General features: G+C 50.6%; 1 protein-coding gene across 1 annotated transcript in view; it reads left to right on the top strand.

Annotated features, from left to right (window-relative positions):
* Positions 1-766: 766 nt before the first annotated feature.
* Positions 767-18599, top strand: part of LOC128728214 (protein O-mannosyl-transferase TMTC1-like) — a 52401-nt gene continuing 34568 nt past the window's right edge. Inside the window, exon 1 of the mRNA XM_053821859.1 lies at positions 767-1443. Coding sequence (XP_053677834.1) covers positions 767-1443 — 677 coding nt within the window. The remainder of the gene's footprint in view (positions 1444-18599) is intronic.

Here is an 18599-nt window from a genome sequence, read left to right as displayed (position 1 = left end):
ATTCCGCCGGGGATTCCGGTAGGGAAAATCCACGACCGTGGGTGGAAACGGAAAAAGCATCCCATCTCGCCCGTAGCCACTGGCCACCGTGTTCGTGTAGCGCGTGACGCCGAGATGGAAGGCGCTAGATTTGTTTTCCCTCGCTGAATTCCAGGCCCTTCACCAAAACGCCATCAATGATGAATGCCGGACTGGGTGGGGTATCGATTTCGGATGTGGTGCAACGGACCGGAAACGCGCACCGTGTGCCATCCGGAAGTACAGCCACTCGAACGATAAGAAGCCTAGCTTTGGCTGCAACCATTTCCGGAAACGGTTTCCTTCTTTCCCGGTGGTGCATCCGAGCACCGGAAAAGCAGAATCCAGCGCCCGGGTCGTGCCAATTGTTCCGTCGGTTCTATATTTTCCCAACGTTCGCTCTCATCATTTCGCAGGAAGTGGACCGTCGGTGAAATTAGTGTTCATCGTGGCGTGCTGTGACGAGTGCCCGATTCGAGTGGTGCCAACGCTGCCAAAACGGGATCGCCATTAAAGATCGTCTCGTGTTTACATCCGCGTGCCCGATACTCGGGTGGTGTGTTTCGGTCTGTTTGTGTGCGCATTTTTTCCGTTTCGTTTTCCATTTTTTTTTCGTTCCACTTTTTTCCTTGAGTGTCACGGCCCGAAGATGGGAAAAGCTCCGGCACACGGAGTGCGGCCCGCGTGAATCGGTTGTGGGTGGAAAAGTGAAAAGTGTCTCCTTGTGAGTGGCGACCCAAAGGGCGACATGAAGCGACGCGTAACGATCGTGTACGGGCCGGTGCAGCCGGGTGTTCGCCGCCCCACTACACAACCCTCACACACCCCCAGCCCACCAGGGGGTGGCGTTATCACGGCCGCATTAGCATCGCCCACGCCAACCGGGAGTACGTCGCTCGGGCCGCTCTGCTTGTCCTGTATGGCGACCTCACCGGTTGGCCCCGGATCGGGAGCGTTTCGTGTCCCACCCCCGGCCACAGCGTCCTTCCCCTGCCAACGGTGCTGCTCGATATCATCCATTTTGAAACCGTCGCCGCTGAGTGCCTCCGAACGGGCCGCGCAAATTGAAGACGCGCTTAACAACAACCATCACCATCGGAACGTGCAGCAGCAGCAGCAGCAGCAATCGTGCGGATGGACCGAGTGCGGTGGGTCTGCGATGGGAGGTCCTCGGGGCCGGTCGGTGCCACCCGACGAGCAGGGCTGGTGCATGTACCTGGCCGTGGGGCTAATTGCGGCCCTGTGCTATCTGAACGGCATCCAGGGCGACTTCGTGCATGACGACATCCCGGCCATCACGCTCAACAAGGACGTGCTCGGGGCCGGACCAGTGGCGCAGGTGTTCCGCAACGATTTCTGGGGCACGCCGATGGCCGACCTAAGCAGCCATAAATCATACCGACCGCTGACCACGCTGACGTTTCGGTAAGTTTGATTAATTATTTTCGCACGACCCTGTCCCTTGGCGCGGTGACCCGCGCAACCCGGACCTCCCAGGGCCCGGGTTTGGGAAAGTTTCGCTTTGCTCTCGCGGGATGTGTGTGTGTGTGGCCACGGGAAAGCTGGGTAAGCTGGAGAGGGACGCAACACACCGAAAGGGAACGCTGGGATGGAGCAAATTAAAAAGGAAACGGCGAACACACGAAAGAAGATCAAACAATATCCGACAGCGGGGTGCTGTCTTGAGCAGTTTAAAATAATTCCCTCACGAGGCGGTGAAGTTTCGTGCGAACGGCACGAAGAAAACCGGCCATTTTCCTGGCGAAGAAACGCTTGCGGACCAGAGAGGTCCTTTTGCAACCCTTTTGGCACGCGCTTGAGCGGAAGTGTGAGCGGGTTTGGCAATTGTTTGACCTCCGACCGGTGGCTCCATTTATCAGAAAGTTTTTCCGACGTCAGCGGGAGGTGCGTTTTTTTGTTGTTGTTGTTGGTCTTCTTTGCTCAAAGAAAGGGAAAAAGGGCATAACGAACAAGTGGCCTCGCACGTGAGTACGAGCTGACAATTAGAGAAGACGCGATTTCTGAAGCACCATCGCTCTGTTTTGGACACGTGCCAAGGATCAAGCGTATTGTTGATGGATTTGTGTTTTAAAATTCGATATTCTTGCTTCATGTTCACCGTATCCTTTTCATGCTTTCAATGGAAAAGTATGTAATGGTTTCCTGATGTTTATGGGAACAATATTTCTTAATCGTTTGGCCTTTTATTGGGAAGTTTGTTGGCATTTTTTAACTACTTTTTTTCATTGATTTTTGATTGAACAAATTGTGCTCTTTTGTGTGTTGGAAATGGAAATCCATCAATTGCATATTAATTTGCATTATTATGCGATTCACGGATTTATTATTCATGTTCATTCGTTCATTGATTTGCGGTTTTAGGAAGCTGTTGCCAATTTAGCATCGTATTTCGTGCTTCAGTACAACAATTCCAAATACTCCTGTGGAAATCCGACCATTTGAATTTTCCGTGAAAGTCTCTAACCACCTTCCATGATTCGGATAATCGTGGTTCTACGTTTTAACACGTTCATGTTCTTAGAACTTTCCTGTACGAGGTGTGTAGCGCTGAATTCCATTCGCGGATAATTAAGTTGATATTCCATCCAGCAGATTGAAATATAAAGCTCCGAATAGACTCCGAACATTGGTAACCCTTTCCACAGAGTCGAATCAATCACGAGCAAGCGTGTGCGATCAAGATATGTGGCTACGAGACGTGTTCCGCATCCGCTCTGGTCGTCTCGAAAGCTTCACCCCTTCAAACTGTGAGTAGTTGGAGTCTTCGACCACACCCCCAACAGAGTACACGTGGCGCCACCCGGCTGCTGCTGCGGGTGGTGTGTGGCTTTGATTGCACTTGAACCAATCATAAAACCTGCTGCTCGTCGTTGCAAATATCCTTGACAAATAAGTAAACATTTTTATGAGCCATTTGACCGCCCGAGCGCTGCTGAGCGGCACGAGCTGTGTGTGGCGACGCAACCACCCACCACCGGGTGGCGTCCGTTTCCGGCTACCGGAAGCGGCTCCGGGACTCGATGGATGATGAGGTTGCACAATTTCCTGCCCACATTCATGGTTGGGCCCGAGCCGTGTGCTTGGGGTGCGATTTGATCCGATTGCGATCCGGAGACGGTGAGTCGATGTGGCCCGTTGCAAGGGTAAGCAATTTTTTCCCAACCCTCCTACGCTTCGTCCTTCAGCATTCGGGGGGGGGGGGGGGGTTTGCTGGGAATCGGTGTCGGATCATCGAGCAGCCGTGACGCCGTCATATGCACTTTTGCAAAAACCGGACGCCCGAAACCGGCGCCCGGTGGGCGATTGTTTGCAGAAGAATTCCGCACGTAGCTTCCCGATGGTTTCCATCCTTTCCGGGGTTTTCCCAACCGCCCTGCTGTGGGCACGTTCTGGCTGGGAAATGGTACCGGCCGCAGCATCTCGCTACGGAAGCTTGGATCTCGTTACGGAAGCTCACGTGTCGGTTGACGACCGTGTGAGACTGGACGAAGGAAGCTACGAGAAATTCTAGCAATGGTAACGCAATATTTACCATAAATCTATCCAGCCTATCATGACGCGCCGTTGTGCACGTGCACGGTGCCTGGTGCTGGTGAGGATCCATTTTCTGCGCTTTTTGCACCCCTTTCAACCCTTCGGGTGAGGTTGTTGAACGCTAGCCACACTGGAGTTTGGGTGATCATCCCCAAAAATGGGCCAAATGAAGGTATTTTAAAAACTGGATGATGAAGCATTTCGACAGCAGAATGAAAAGCAACCTTGTCTTCCCAGGATAAGGGATTAATAAAATTGATTGCAATGGGAATAGCAGTGGTGCTGGGATTTTTGACCGCACGAGCAGGTTTCCAAACGTGTTTTTTTTTGCATCAAAAAGTCTTTCCTACTTTTTTTTGACGCACAGATGTGCTATCACAATGATCGAAAACTTCTTTGAGGTCATGATATGGGGATCATGCTCATGGATATGAGCAGGACAATTATTTTGAGGAAACTTCCATTCTAAACCATGCTGGAATGTTTTACTCGGTGTAATCTGAAGGACTTACCTTGAAAACTAACCACCAATAAGTGTGATGCATACAGTAGCCATTCAGTACTTTGAAACAAATGAAAAGAATTTGACTTCTCAGAACCGCATGCTATATTTATGTTGATCAAGAAAAGTGCTCAGGTCTTTCAATCGAGAGAGGTTCGGTTTAGAAACCATGAACTACATTACATTGTTGTCCATCAAGTTTAAATTAAACGCACTAAAGTGCAATGAGTAAAATTAGAGAGAATAGATTAACAAACTTCTGCTCAAGGCTCTCAATGTATACCACGTTTGGATCCGATGTAATACAAGCTGTAGGTGAGCGATGTAATGTTAATGAAGCTTTAAATTATATTGTTAAAACATTCCACAGCAAGCAGAATAACAATCAGGGTGCTTGTACGGAACACATGTTGCTTATCATGTCGGATGGTCATCGCCAGGCAGAGCCCAACCACCGTAGCGAAGGGATTAGTTCAAGAAACTAATTGGATTATGAGCTCTCTGGCCGTCCGGCTGGTAGAAGAACACCCGGAGAGCGGGAAAAACAAAAACACAATAAGACTTCGGCACGGTGTAAGCCATAGCACAAGACAGATCATTAATAGCACATCCGTACCGGCGAGTCGCGCCAAAAGGGATGATCTTCGTCTCCCACCGACCCGGATGCCGTTGTTCTCGCCTCGTTTACGGTTTGCCCGAACGAGTCGGCACCCGCACCCGCTTATTTAGGGTTTAAACATTCCGCTCGATTTCTTTACGATAATTATGCCCGACCCTTCTCGGTTCCGGCGAGCGAGCGAGCGCGCGCAAACAACGAATGGGCAAACGGCGCGTGAGCAGCTGTGCCGGAGGTTTAATTATCAAATCCAAACATGGTCCGACGCAATAATGAAACTTTCGACCGCCTCTTTCTCGTCCTCGGAAAGCTCGTCCACGGTGTCCTTCGCTGGTGGCGTTTTGTGAGCCACCTCGCATGGAAGGTCCCCACATGCGCGGCCACTCGTTAGGTTGGTGATTTTGCGTGCGGTCGTTTTCGTGTGGGGTGGAATGCTTGGAAAGGAGAGGGCCGTCTGAAAAACGGCGCCCGTCAGTGCAGTGCCACAAAATGGGAAATGGACCGAGCCCGGTTTGGTGAAGGTTGCGGACGCGTGTGTGTCATTTTAGCCGTTTCATTAGGTTTGATAATCCTGCGAGTGCGAAGGGCCCGGTTTTAGGCCGGTAACGTTGCAGGGCCGTGAAGAAACACACACACACACGCACGTATGTGTGCACACAAAAAAAAAGAAGTGAGAGAAGGGAAAACAACCCCTACGCTGAGGGTTTCTCCGTACGCAACAGTGAAGCGCACGTTTCGCTCGTGCGCTGGGGTCAAACATTTTCGCATAATTTATAAATATGCATGAAAGCTTTCAGCGAGACAGCGAGCAGAATTGTCGGGGTACCGCGCGCGTAGACCTGGACGCGGGCTCATTTGAGTCCTGCTCCCAACCCCGATGGTGCGAACGTGCGAAAGGACGAGTTGGGTGAAGGATTGAGCCATCGTGGGCCTCTTTTCGATGGATGCAAAAGGACGCTGATAATGTGGAACGCACCCCAGTTCGGTCTGCGCGTGGTTTTGTCGAGCACTTCGCGGACGTGGAGTCAGTGAGTTTGCATTAAAATTCAAGCACTCGAACGCACACACAAAAACACATACACACGTGGGCAAGAGCTACGCACCAAATAACGGACGGGTGTGCGCGCGCGTGAACGTGAGCCTCATTTATTCCGCCGGTTGAAAAGTGAATATCGTGGTCAAAAATTATTATAATGAATGAGTCGCGACGCGGACGGTGGCAGCTGGCACGGCCGATCGCGCTGATGAAGTCAGGCTGCATAAATCAATACGAGTGCAGTCATTTTAATGCAAATGTGCCAAGTGCAAATGGGGAAACTATGTTGCACCTGCGAAGCGGTGCGTTTTTTTTTATCTCGCTCTACCACCGACACTTCACGGCTCTTTGGTGGTGGCTATGGTGGTGAGTTGGCTAGATCGTTCAGGCAATTCGTTGAAGGTCCTGAAGGTCCCCACTGGAGCTTGGTTTGGTATTTGAGATATTTGTACTAATTCACAGACTGAAGAGTTGAATGATGCTATTAGCATTTTAATTATAGCAACACTTTATGATACTAGATTTAACAATCTGGCAACATTAATCAAATGAATAAATATATTCGCCAGTTTTATCTTTAAAATAGTGTATTCTTTTGTGGGATCAACTTTGAGCTTTTGAAAACATTAAAAAATGTGTAAACAAATTCATTACTTTAAATAGGTTTTCGTTTTAGCAAAATGTATCAAAGTCACCTTTGAAAATGAAATTGAGCTCAAATAATTCATCTTAGCTATCTTTCACGAGCATGGTTTTCATATGGTGTAGTCGAATGCATTTTGTGATCAATATGTCGTAGATTTTTCCCCTATGCCATTTAAACGTCCTCCCGTAAAAAGTCAAATACATAGATAACAGAGGAAAGAGTTCAATCCCTTTTTAACCCTCCAAAAGAACGTCAATCAAGTAGCTATTGTGAACAATATCCCATAATTGACCAGCGATAGCGAGCATGAGCCCGCTCGACGATGGTACTAGCGCTTAATTACGGCCATCATCCGTGTCGACTCGGAAAAGTGGTCATAAAAAACCGGCCGTTCTTTCACTCGCCACCCAAAAGCCCAGCACAGTAACTGACGCGATGGCACTTCTCGGGCGCTTTCGGAGGATTGTTTACGATCGTCTGCGAAACCCCGCCCTCGATGGAGTCACACCCAGCAAAGTCGCTGTCCCATTGAAAGCATCCGAATTGGTGAAACTCTTCGGCCTCCCCCAGCGAAGGGTTGCGCGAAACCGAGTGCCGAAATGCATCAAACATGTCAAGGCGCACAGAACAGGCGAGTCCTCTCGCTTTTATGTGTGGCGGGTTTTTCTTATTGATGGCACCGTTTTTAGGAGCCCCCGAGATGTTATCGCGTCGGTTTGGCTTTCGTCACCCGCGCGGCCGTCCGTTGGATGCAATTTCATTTTTAAGGACCTTCGGGCGGGGTTTCCAGCTTTTACGCTTCCCCGAGTGGACTCCTGTGCACCCTTTCGATGGTGCTTCGACGGGCCTGCGAGGTGATCGATCGAAAATCGATCCCCGGTTCGCTTCCTTCTCCCGAAACCGGAAATGGGGTTTCGCTTCGACCATTCCCGGGCTTGATGTATCGGTTGCCAGATCGAGCCGCTCGACTCACCACCCAACCTCGAGCGTGTGTGGCGGTGATGATTTATTGAAGGCATTTGAAATTCTAATGTAAATTGAAAATCTGTCCCCATCCTTCCCACGAGGCCCTATCAGGCCCGAAGCGAAAGCATGATGATATTGCAATCAAGTGCAAGCTTCCTCTGGTGGTGCTCGAACCCGAGACGGCTCGGCCGCCAGGTCGTGCCAATATCTTTGTTTCCAGTGTCATCGTACCCATTCGGTATCATTTTTATCTCTTCTCGCTTATGTACGTCGTTGGGTGAGCGTGTGTGGACGTGTGTTTGTGTGTTCGTTCATTTGCCACCCTCGTGCGTCCTTTCAGTTCCCCTAGAGGGATGGTGCGAAGTTTGCCGTGTTGCAACCGTGCAGCCGAAATGCAATTTTCCATGAGCTCTAATAATGCTCTCAAGATGATACTATTACGAGCAGCTTAATGCTGTTACCGAGCCAGTCCTGGGTGCCGAGTCCGAGTCGACAGCCTCGCTTCGGTTTCGGGCGGGACTCGAAAGTTTTCCAATGTCCCCACGGCCCCGCCCGGGTGGTACGGGTTAAACCTGCACCGAAGCCCAGTGCGAATATTGGATGTCGGTCGCTTCCTGGTGAGGGTGCGATTGTTCAAGCCTTTCCAGGACGTACAACGGAGAAAACAAAAGGCTTGAGGGTGGGAGAATGGTGTGAGAAACGACACAGAAAAAAAAACAAACTCCCAGCCAAAAGTCGCTCAAAAGAGCGCGCACACGAACAACACACACAAACACATACAGCCACCCGGAGAGTGCATCGGATATCGAATATCGGGTTTTATTTTCGGACGGGATGTCAACCAAAAAAAAAAGTAAAGGTGAACGACGCAGCAGCAATAGCATTGGGGTGAAGTCCTTTAGAAAGAGAGAGAGAGTGTGTGAGAGAGAGAGTGAGATAGAGAGAGAGAATGGGACGAAAAAAACAGCACCCAAAAGGGTAGAAAGCATACCTGCCCCTCCCAGAGGACGATCTCTGTCACAGGAATCTGAAATCAACCGACGAAAACTTGCCCGGAAGTTGCCCATTCCGGAGGGAAATGGAGAATGAATACGATTCGATTACTTGATGATGCTGCCGCACCGATCCCAGCCAGCCAGGGAGCCGGTTCCGGTTGTGCGAGTGTGCGCTTTCGTATTTGATTTTGCGACGTTACGAGCACACGAGTGGAAGACGACATCCGGACGCTCGACGGTCTCGATGTGCGGCATTGATTATTACAGCAAAGTCGCAAAAGCACCGCACCGCTACTGCTACTTGCGATAGTGCCCGCGTTTCCGGTAGTGAATGGGGCAAGAAAATGAAACCGAAACAAAAAAAAAACCCCACTCACTCTTTCTCGTGCTATCTCACTCGCTTCTTTCGATCCCATCACTAGCGCCCTCGGTGGGCTTTCGATTTGCATGCGAAAACAATGCCGGGGGATAGTTTGGTTCGTGCCGCGTTGGCTTGGGTTTGGGGGTGCGCAAAAGCAAAAGTCTACATTTATTGCCGCACGGAATTGGATGCCTAGAAAGGATGGGGTGGGTGTTTTTATGCACTACCACGCCGCATAGGCAGCAGATCCCTATCTGTGTGGGATTGTGGCTGTGAAGCGAGCGTTCGAAGGCAGAACCACTCCGTACAGTACATTTAGCGTTGTCGAACTGATCATCATAAAGCGGGCCGTGCGAGATGAAGAACGACCGCTGGTAACGCTGGCGTACTGTTCGATGATGGCTTTGATTTCGCATCCAACACTGGATTTCAGAGTGAGAAACTTTTTTTCGGGCGCCTATTCGATTTTGCCAGACGGATGGAAGGGCGAACCGAACCGGTGCCGTACGTTGGCGTGGGATAATTTAACTTTGACCATCTTCTCGGAGTCCCTCGTGGGGGATAAATCGAGCGAACCTGCTTGATTCGCAACCGGAACACGTGAAGTAGGGTAATGGACGGCGTCTCGGACGGTTTCCTCGTCAACCGAACACTACTACTAGCGTGACTAGGCTTTATCGTGCGAAGGCTATCCGGCGAGCACAATTCATCCAGGTGTTTTGACAAATTCAATTCCTCTCAGGCAGGTTGGTAATCTCCCCGATCCAATTGGGACTCCCGGGACGGCACACAATCCTTCTTGGAAGGAACGCCACACCGGATGGGGCAGGGAACCGCTTAACCGGAAAACACGTCCATGAATCGGCCACCCCTGGCTGGGGGTGAAATGTTTGATGAAAAAGCTCACCGAATTTCAAAAAGCTCGGTGTATTCATAAGCAATTTTAAATTCGTCCTTCCATTAACTTTCCGGTTCGGGTGAGCTCAAGTGCTTCCTGCGAACCTTTTGGCAGCTGCAGTTTTCCGGCCAGGGGGTGGTCCATTTGCTGAAGTTGCAGTAAATTTTGCGCGGATATCGTAAACTGTATCCTCCACCCTGCCAAGAGCTGATGAACACAGGACAAAAAATGGTAGAAAGTTCTCACAAACTCACGGCACCGAACGCTCGCGCAAGAACTGTCTCGTGGCTTTGCTCGCTTCGCCATCGATCGTAAAACCGAAGCGCGGAAAAAACTTTCGCAATAACTTTGTGTAAGGTAGTAAACAAACAATAATAAGCGCACTTCCGGTTTGATGAATCCTTCAGCCAGCCGTTGAGCGAATGAACGGTTAGTGGTGCTATTCTTTCGTTCGCTTCCGCGCGCGCACCGAATGGATTGTTTTAGTTTTCATCATCGTTCGTCCGATCGAGTCCCTGCCGCTGGTTGGTCGAATCCTTCGCCATCCCGTCCACCAAACATTGTCAACAAAATCAACACGGCAACGGATGCAGCCTTGAAAGTCGGTACGAAGTAGAAGTGAAACTTGAAGTTTCTGCTGCGTGGAGCAGCTGTCGCTCGGGATCCAGGATCCATAGTTGAACTTTGAAGTTAAAGTAAGTTGGATTTATTTAATCCAACCCGGCTTGTGTCCACGTCCTGCCCACTAACAACCGCATCCGCATGAAAGAAAAGCAATTCATTAGATCGCTTTGATACGTCTCGCCGGCTGATCAGGGTTCTGTTGGCGCTCCGCAAATTCGTGTATCGGATTGTTCCCTCGGTTTCAATCGGTGGGGTGGTTGAAATTTATTTTCCATTACATTTCATCACGACACTGCGGGCGCGCGCGTCGTTCGGGTTGATTCGCTATCACTACGGCCGCGCTGTTTGTACTGGCGCTTCGGGGTCGAGCAGAAGGTTCCAGGTTTTTTTGTCAGCCTCAAAACCTTCCCGGGTTTGGTTGTATTTTTATTTTCGTTCTCCCACAGCTCTCCCGTAGCTTGGTGGCATGATTTAGTATAGCGAGCTGTGCCCTCCCACAAACAGAAGACACCCAGCTCAAGCAGACGGACTGCGCGTCGGTTCCGGTTGTGCAGCGAGCGTTTCCGTAGCCCCCATCTCAAGCTCGCCACGGCTGGCAAACGAGACGCTTCTTAGTGGTGTGGTTCGCTCCTTTAACAGACACCGCCATCGCCGAGGATTCAACTGCGTGTTTACCCAGAATTTAGTTCGTTGCGATTATTTATTCTGTCATCCGTTGTTTGCCATTTTATTTCCCCTCCAGCGTTTTTTGGGGGGAGGTCTCCTCGTTGGTCGGGTTGTTTGTTGACGAAGCGCTCCAACGCGGTCGGTGGTCGGTTTTTGGGGATTCAGACATGCAGGACACAAAGTGGGGTTCTACCACCGGTCCTGGCCACTTGTCGATGGCATGATGAAAGGCTGAAGCTGAAGCGACCATCCATCCGGTGTGTTTACCGTTCTCACCAGCTCGCAATAAACAAAAATGATCCACCGTGGCCGCGCAAGGCAGAGGTGGTTTGTTTGGACTGTAAAATACCGTGCTTGGCGTGGGCTCGTCGCCCATTTGCCTGCCGTACGCATTGGCGAATGGGGGGGTATTGAGCGCCTCCACGTCCAGGGGAAAGGTTCCTCCGTACTGGAGTTCAAAGCTTACTGGTGGAAAGAAACAATGGAAAAAAGCAACAACAACAAAAAATACACCAGAAAGATCATTGCTCACCCCATCCGGTGGCACATCCTACCAACCACCAGGCGTCTCCATCGAGGTGCGTTAGCACGGGGCGAATAATTTATTTATCGCATTACGGTTGGCAGTAAAATTAGCCGTTGCATGTCGGAGCGCAGTTTCGCGCTCCCATAACCGTCAGGGAACCAAGGGAAGGAAATAGGGACAGCGATTCTGTGGCGTCCCGTGAAGCCGCCAATGCAAAATGGAGACGCCTGGTGGTTCGTACGATAGCACTGTGCCATACTGGGCCCACTGTCTAACGGGGGAGTAAATGATGGCCTCGAGGCAGGAAATTTGACAGGACCTTCGTCAGGATAGTGGATGGCACTCATTGGAGGTGGAGGTACCACAGGTAGAAGACACAAAATTGTAGACCCTCGCGCGGTTTCGTTACGCAACGTCGAACGCTGTTCCTGTTGTGAAGCACGCCTGGATTTCACCCAAAAACCGAAACATGGTCTTAAAAACTCGTAATCAAACCACGAAACTCGGGGATGGCGTTGGATCGAAACCGACAAACTAGAGCGAGAATTGGACAAAAAACGTACGTGACAAAGCAGTATCAGTGTCGCTCAGTGGTTGAGCGACCGAAACGCCACAACACTGCCCGCTGCCGTGGCACTGATTTATGAAGCGAACGTTGGGAATTAATTTGTCATAAAACAAATTAGAAGCTGTACAAATTTATTGACAGGAAACAGTGGTCCGGGCGTCCCACGCCCGCCCGAGAGTCGTTTATTGATTTTTGTTTCGTGTTGTATACAGGTCTCTCGTTAAATATATATATATATTTTTTCTTGGTTCACTCACGTTAGCTTCCATTCGCCTTCTGCCAGCGCGCGCGGGTGGCACTCGGGGACGGATTATTAATTGTTGCAGTTATGGGTTGTTTTATCAATTTTCGTGCCTTCGTCCGGAGCGAAGTGCGAACGGGAAGGAACTGTATCAGCTCCGCACCGGCACGGACCAGACCGGTTTCGACCCGGTTTGGGAAGCAACAAAGCGCCACATAAACAAGGTTTATTGTTTCCCGAAATGGTTTCCTGCTTTTGCCGCGCAAAATTTGCCGGCAAAATGAAAGTTTACCGTCGAGGGGTCGAGGTTTTTGGTCTGCGCGTTGCGTTCTCGCTCCGTTTTCTGCTTCTGTGCTCGCCACGCTTTGATTGATTTGTTATTTGGTGTTATAAAGCATGATTATGATAATTGTCGTTTCGAACGGTTTCGATCGAGCGTTCGGTGGAAAATCGATACCGAAGTCCCATGATGGTTCTGATTTGCAGCTGTAAAGCTTGCTTTTGTTTAAACGTTTCGCCGCTGCGGCAGGCTTTCGTTCGTGCGGAAAGTAAAAAAAATATTCGTGCTGCTTTCTATAAAACAACTGGTACCGAAAAACCGGTACCGGTACAAAGTACACCCATTCAAAACAAAGCAACCACTAGGTGGAAGCACTAAAACGAGCAGCAAAAGGAGCGTCGATTGGTGTTTGGTTTGTTTTTTGTTTTGTTCCACGCCGCAACTCAAACTCACCACGCGGAAAATGTCTCTCGTTCAGGCGAAAAATCGTGCGCATGCAGGAGGAAGATTGCTGCAGCACGGGTTAATGGTTCAACGGTGCCGTTGACTGCAGGACCTCTCATCAAGGGTCCAGGACCCGGAAAAAAACACACCCACGCACGCACGCACCCAAATGTCATCGAATTTTCACCACGCGTAACTCGCGAGGTTCGTTTATATGAAAAAAGAAAAACGCTGGAAAAAATATTTCGAGAACACAACAAGCGAATGGAAAGAAATGAAACAGCAGCTGCAACGACAGCAATACAAAAACAAAAAAGTAACCGAAATGACAAAACCCCAACGACGAGTTAAAATAGTGCACGTGGTTGAAATGGGTCTGTTCAAGCGTTGGTCGCACGCAAAATGGGACGCTGGCTCCCCAGAAACCCGAGACACATTGAAACCAGATGGGTTTGGGAGCATGACAAGCAAAAAAAAAAACCCCACACACACACACACACACTCGTGAGCATACAATACAGAGTGAAGCATAAAACAGGAAGAAAAAAAACAATGCTGCCAGTTTCCAATCCGACACAATAACAAACGCACGGCACCGGGGGCCAACCAATCCGCGAACGCGCTTTTTACGCCCGGCAGAAGCAGCTTCCAGCGAGCGAGCGTCCCTTTCCCCGAGGGAAACCACGCGGAAAACGACGCGCAAAAGAAACACTGACCCACATCGCCCGTCGCCCACATCGCCACGCGTGGAAAGCCGCGAAAAATCATACAATGTGTCAGCGTCACCCCGTGTCCGGCCAAGCGTTGGCAGGTTTTTATTATTTATTATTCCGGTTCAGGCATTATCGAATAATAATGATGTTAATGTTCAAAACATAAATTTTCGTTTATTTTCCGCCCAGTTTATCAATAACCCATTTTCGGTAAGTGCGCGGGTGTGTGTGTGTGTGTGTGTGTGTGTGCGAGCCCCTCCCACACCCATTACGTTCGTCGCGTCGGCGGGCCTTAATGGGTTGACGACGCCGGGGTTGAGTTGTGGGAAATATTCGGCTAGCAAGCGGCCCGGTCGCCGCATGCGCTCGTTCGCTCACTCGTTGGCTGCGGGAAAAACCACTCGCTTCACCCGAAAAATGACCATCAAAGGGGGCGGCGTGGGAGGGTGGCGTTTAATCGAGGGCATTCGAAAATGTGCGCCACACAAAAACACTCCGCCCGGTGCAAAACCCCCTTTCGGAAAGGCGCAAACGAGCGCTGGTGTCGCCGGGGAGGTTGGCTTAATGAAAGACCACGAGCGTATAAATCAGCGGTCACCATAAACGCCATAAAGCTGTCAGTGCAAGTGGCCGCATTTAGAGCCGGGGAAGTCGCAGTGGCACCCGTGGGTCTCGGGAGGACGTGTAAATGAACGATCCGGTCATGATGGTGCATCCCTGGAACCGTCAGCCGCAGCGCTCGAGCCGCTTCTTAATTTCCACCCACACGTCTCTCGCTCTCTCACTGTAGCTCTCTCGCTCTCTCACTCTATTTCCCGTTGCTTGGCTTTGAAAATGAGTTTTCCCACAGCAGCTTTCCACCTGCACCGCGTGACATGGCGCATTCTCTCGCCTGTCGGTGGCTCGCTCGTTGTCGCGTGAACTGTTTGCAGCCACGACCAAAAGGGCGGCTTTTCCGCGCGAGCAAAAGTTTCACGGAGTTTGTTTCCTTCGTCCATCGGATGACCTCCCAACCGGGGGGGGGGGGGGCAAATTCAGGCCAGAAAGCTCTGCGGCCGAAAAAGCGCCCTTTTTTGGCACCCAAAAAGCGAACTCCACGCTGTTGATCGTTAATAGATTCATTAACGATAACATCATCGATCAGGAGCCGTTTTCGAGCACGATGGGCAAAACAAATTCCGGCACGACCGACCAACCATCCAACCGGTCCAGGTCCGAGCGGTGGTGTTAATTACAGCAAAAGTAAAAATCATTATCATTAGCGCGACGGTGAAGCTTGGAGGCGTTTGCGACGGAGCACCGACCTCGGCTACGGTCCGTCTTCTCGAAGCACCAAGAAAATGACCTTAATTATAGTTACTATTCAAATCAGCACACAGCGGCGGAGAAAAACCTTCTCGCTGGGTTGGTCCGCGGGGAGTCGCTGGGAAATGTGTTTATCGGTGACAGAGAATGGTTTGGGTTGGGCAGCGTCGTTGTCTTTTTCAACGCTTGCTGTTGGGTGGATTCCTTCGTACTTGCGAGGCGCACTAATGGCGCACTCGAGGCCAAGCATAGACGCGAGAGCGAACGACGGAAATCCAGAAAGCAAAAAAAAAACACAAACACTCACACCCACACGCACACGGGAACTAAAGCTTCACTTAATGAGCCTCCGAGAAAAGCTCACCGGCAAATAGGGTGGCAAATTCCATCCCCCCCCAAAAGCAGCGGATGAACGATGGAACGACCATGTTGACCAAACAGCCCGAAGGACGTTTGACGCACCGTCATTAGGCTACGCCGGTCTACGGAACATCAAAGCGGATGCTTCCCACGCTTTACGCCGGAGATGGCGAGCCTAGGCACACTGGCAACGGAAGCCGGCGTTAGGGATACATTTAATTTTACAATCTATTGAGGCATTTCAATCAAAACATTATGATTACGGCAGAGCGCCGCCAGCTTGCAGTGGAACGCACCGCCGCACGATGAAGTCATAATAATTGACAACCGATGGAGAAGGTCTCGGTTTTGATTAAGCCCCGTGATTGGAGGCGATCGAACGAACATATTTATGTACCAGCGAGTGTAGTGTTCAGCGCAGTATCGTTATTTCGATGGGGCACTTTGTTTAACTGCTTGTCGAGTGCTTCGATGGTGGATGCTTTGCTTCTTCGCTAACGAGGATCGGCTTAATCAAAGCAGGCGCATGGTTTCGTTGCACGCAAACGAGCTTTTGTTGTTGCCATGCCATTCAGTTACCATACTGGGGCGCATTTTTGGCTCCAATTTGCTTCCCAAATAGTCGCAAGCTTCATCGTACGTTTCCAGTGAACAGAAGTTTGCGCCGGTTCCACTCGCAAACATCGATTATAATTAATTCATCGCTACTTGCAAACACTCGAGCTCGCGCACAATGTTGCATTTGCCGCGAGTCGAGCGCGGTGGCGATGAAACATAATCAACCAGTAATTTAGCGTGCTGTAGCGGCGGAAAAGCGTAATGGGGTTTGTGGTTTTCTCAACTCGAGCGCTCGTCGTTCACCCGGGGTTTGGTGGGAAAATGAACTGGTTGCGAGCGATCCGGAAAATTCGGCCGTACAATTGTGAGTGCACACTCGGCACCGAGCGAATCTGATTGACTTTGATATCCGCTGCATGCTAGCGTTAGCAGTGAGTGCGCTGGAATTATTAAGGGGCCCACTCTCGGCCCTGCCGAGCTGCAGAACTTTCCTTTGCGTATGCATGTAACAGCGTGGAATTTAATTAATATTGAAGCCCCGTTTCAGCACCAAGCGAGTGGGTTGCGCCAAAGCGGGAAGTCGTTTCGGTCGCTAACGCCAGGAGCAACTTTCTCTGGCGCTTGAGCCGGGTGGAAATGCATTCACTCGCAGACCGAAGGTGGACGCTCAGAATGGACGGGTTTTGCAATCAAAATTACAAATGCAAAGCTATGGGCACGTTTCACCCAACGTCCACCCCGAGAATGGAGTCTCGAAGGAATGCCGCTTTCCGGCACGTCCATAATGCGCCCGTGATCCCGCACCGGAAGCGCTCACACCGGCGTCCATTGGGGGTTCTACAGGGCTCTTGGGTGAAATTTTACTCCAAGCTTTCACCACGCATCCATTAAAGGCACTCTGCGTCTTGAAGGAGGCGTTTTAAAATCAATCCCCTGCGAGGGCCGGCAAGCACGAGAGTATCGAATGCCCATTTAAGCCGTGCTCTTACACCATGCCACCGGTCGGGAGCACAATTTATGTTTCATTATTGAGATGGATTCAATCACGGGGGCACCGGTGATTGGCCCCGCCCGGTCGGTGGGGCCATATTTTACACTCGCTAGCGAGGCGAGCCGGGCTGCAATTAGGGCCGGCGATCGACCGGAAGGAAGCGCAAATCTTGACGTACGAGGTCCACCGGCCCACCGGGGGCTACCGGGGGCCCATCCATCAGCGGGCGTGGGCGAGCAGGCGTGGGTGGTACGCAGTGATTTAGTTTGTCATCCAGTGTGCCCACGCCCGCGCCCATTCCGGAAGGAAATTCATAACGTGTAAACATAAATCTAGATAGCAATTAAGTTGGCAATAAAATCAAAACGATACCAGCCGATAGCAGCGAGCGCTTGTGTTCTCCCGCGCCGTCCGTGTGCGAAGTGGCGTTGTGTGCGTGCGCTGCTGGAGAATAAATAAAGACTTTTCAGCCCCGGAAAAACCGTGCCAGGTGGGGGGTGGGTGAAGCACGAACGCAGCGCAGGAAACACACCCAGGCCGGGGTATCGAACCGGAAGCCGGACCCGGACGCACCGATACCACCACCGCTAAATACCAACCGGGGCCGATTATGTGCAGCGAAGCCGTGAAGCCGGAAACCCGACCAGCCACCATCGTCGCTGGGTGCGCTAGTGGTGGGCCATAAATTTCACCCGATGGTCCACGGACTCCCTTGTCGGTCCGGAATCGGTAAGCCATTTGCGGTCGTGTAGACCAAATCGGTTAATGTTGCAACTTTACGGCGGCCGCAACACAATGCCGCTGCGAACTGGTCGATACCGATCGGGTTTAGTTTGCCGTTTAGTGGGTTGCGTCCCTTTTCTTCCCATCCTTGAAAGGGGTTTTCGTCCAACCAACCACGTGCGTGTGTGTGTGCTCACCCTTCGATGCAAGAAACAGACGGTTGCAGCTGCAGTTGGCGTTTCCTGCGCGGGCAAACTGTTTGCTGAGGTCCTACCAAAGGGAGCCGGTTCGCCGCTGTTTTGTGTTGCGTCATAATTCTCGTAACGTAAGCGAGCGCCCTCGCCTCGTTTGGTTTATTTATTGAATTCTAACGCACGGTGGGGCCGAGGATTTGATTAAAGTGCGCCTCCACCGGCGCTTGGGTGCCGTTAGTTGCTATTAATTACCATTGATTGATTCCTGGCTGGCGTTTCGGCTTTGCGGTTTGCTGGCGCTGGCGTGGCTGGCATGTTTGCGTGGCAGTAATGGTGTGCAAATACCAAGGCGCTTATTGTGCCGTTACGTTCCCTGGGAATTGGTTATTTCCCGCACAAGGCATGGCTGCGTCGTGTTATCTACCCTCCGTTGAAGGGCTCTGGGAAGTGGTTGAGGATGCTCGGGTGATTGGAATTACAATGTATCTTGACGCTATCGAACGGTTTGCATGTTTGAAGAGAAGCCATCAAACAGCTAACAGGGATATGCAGCGCTAATTTACATTGTTTTCGATTTCAATTTGTTCATTCCTTGCTGGGGTACAGTGTATAAATTATTCAATGTTTATATGTCAGCCTTTTTTCTTCCATTCGATTAGCATTGCATTAATTTTAAATGCTCATCAAACGACTTAAGGTGGACGTAATATTTGTGAAGGATTTTTCCTATTGAGCTGCGATCAGTACTGATCTTTTGTTATGTAAATTGCTCAAACCATTTTACTTATTAATTTTTTCAATGTTTTTGATCAA

This window comes from Anopheles nili, chromosome 2 (genome assembly GCF_943737925.1).
Source record: "Anopheles nili chromosome 2, idAnoNiliSN_F5_01, whole genome shotgun sequence".
Classification (NCBI taxonomy): domain Eukaryota; kingdom Metazoa; phylum Arthropoda; class Insecta; order Diptera; family Culicidae; genus Anopheles; species Anopheles nili.
The sequence above is the reverse complement of the archived record's forward strand: the minus strand, read 5'-3'. Positions and strand labels throughout refer to the sequence as shown.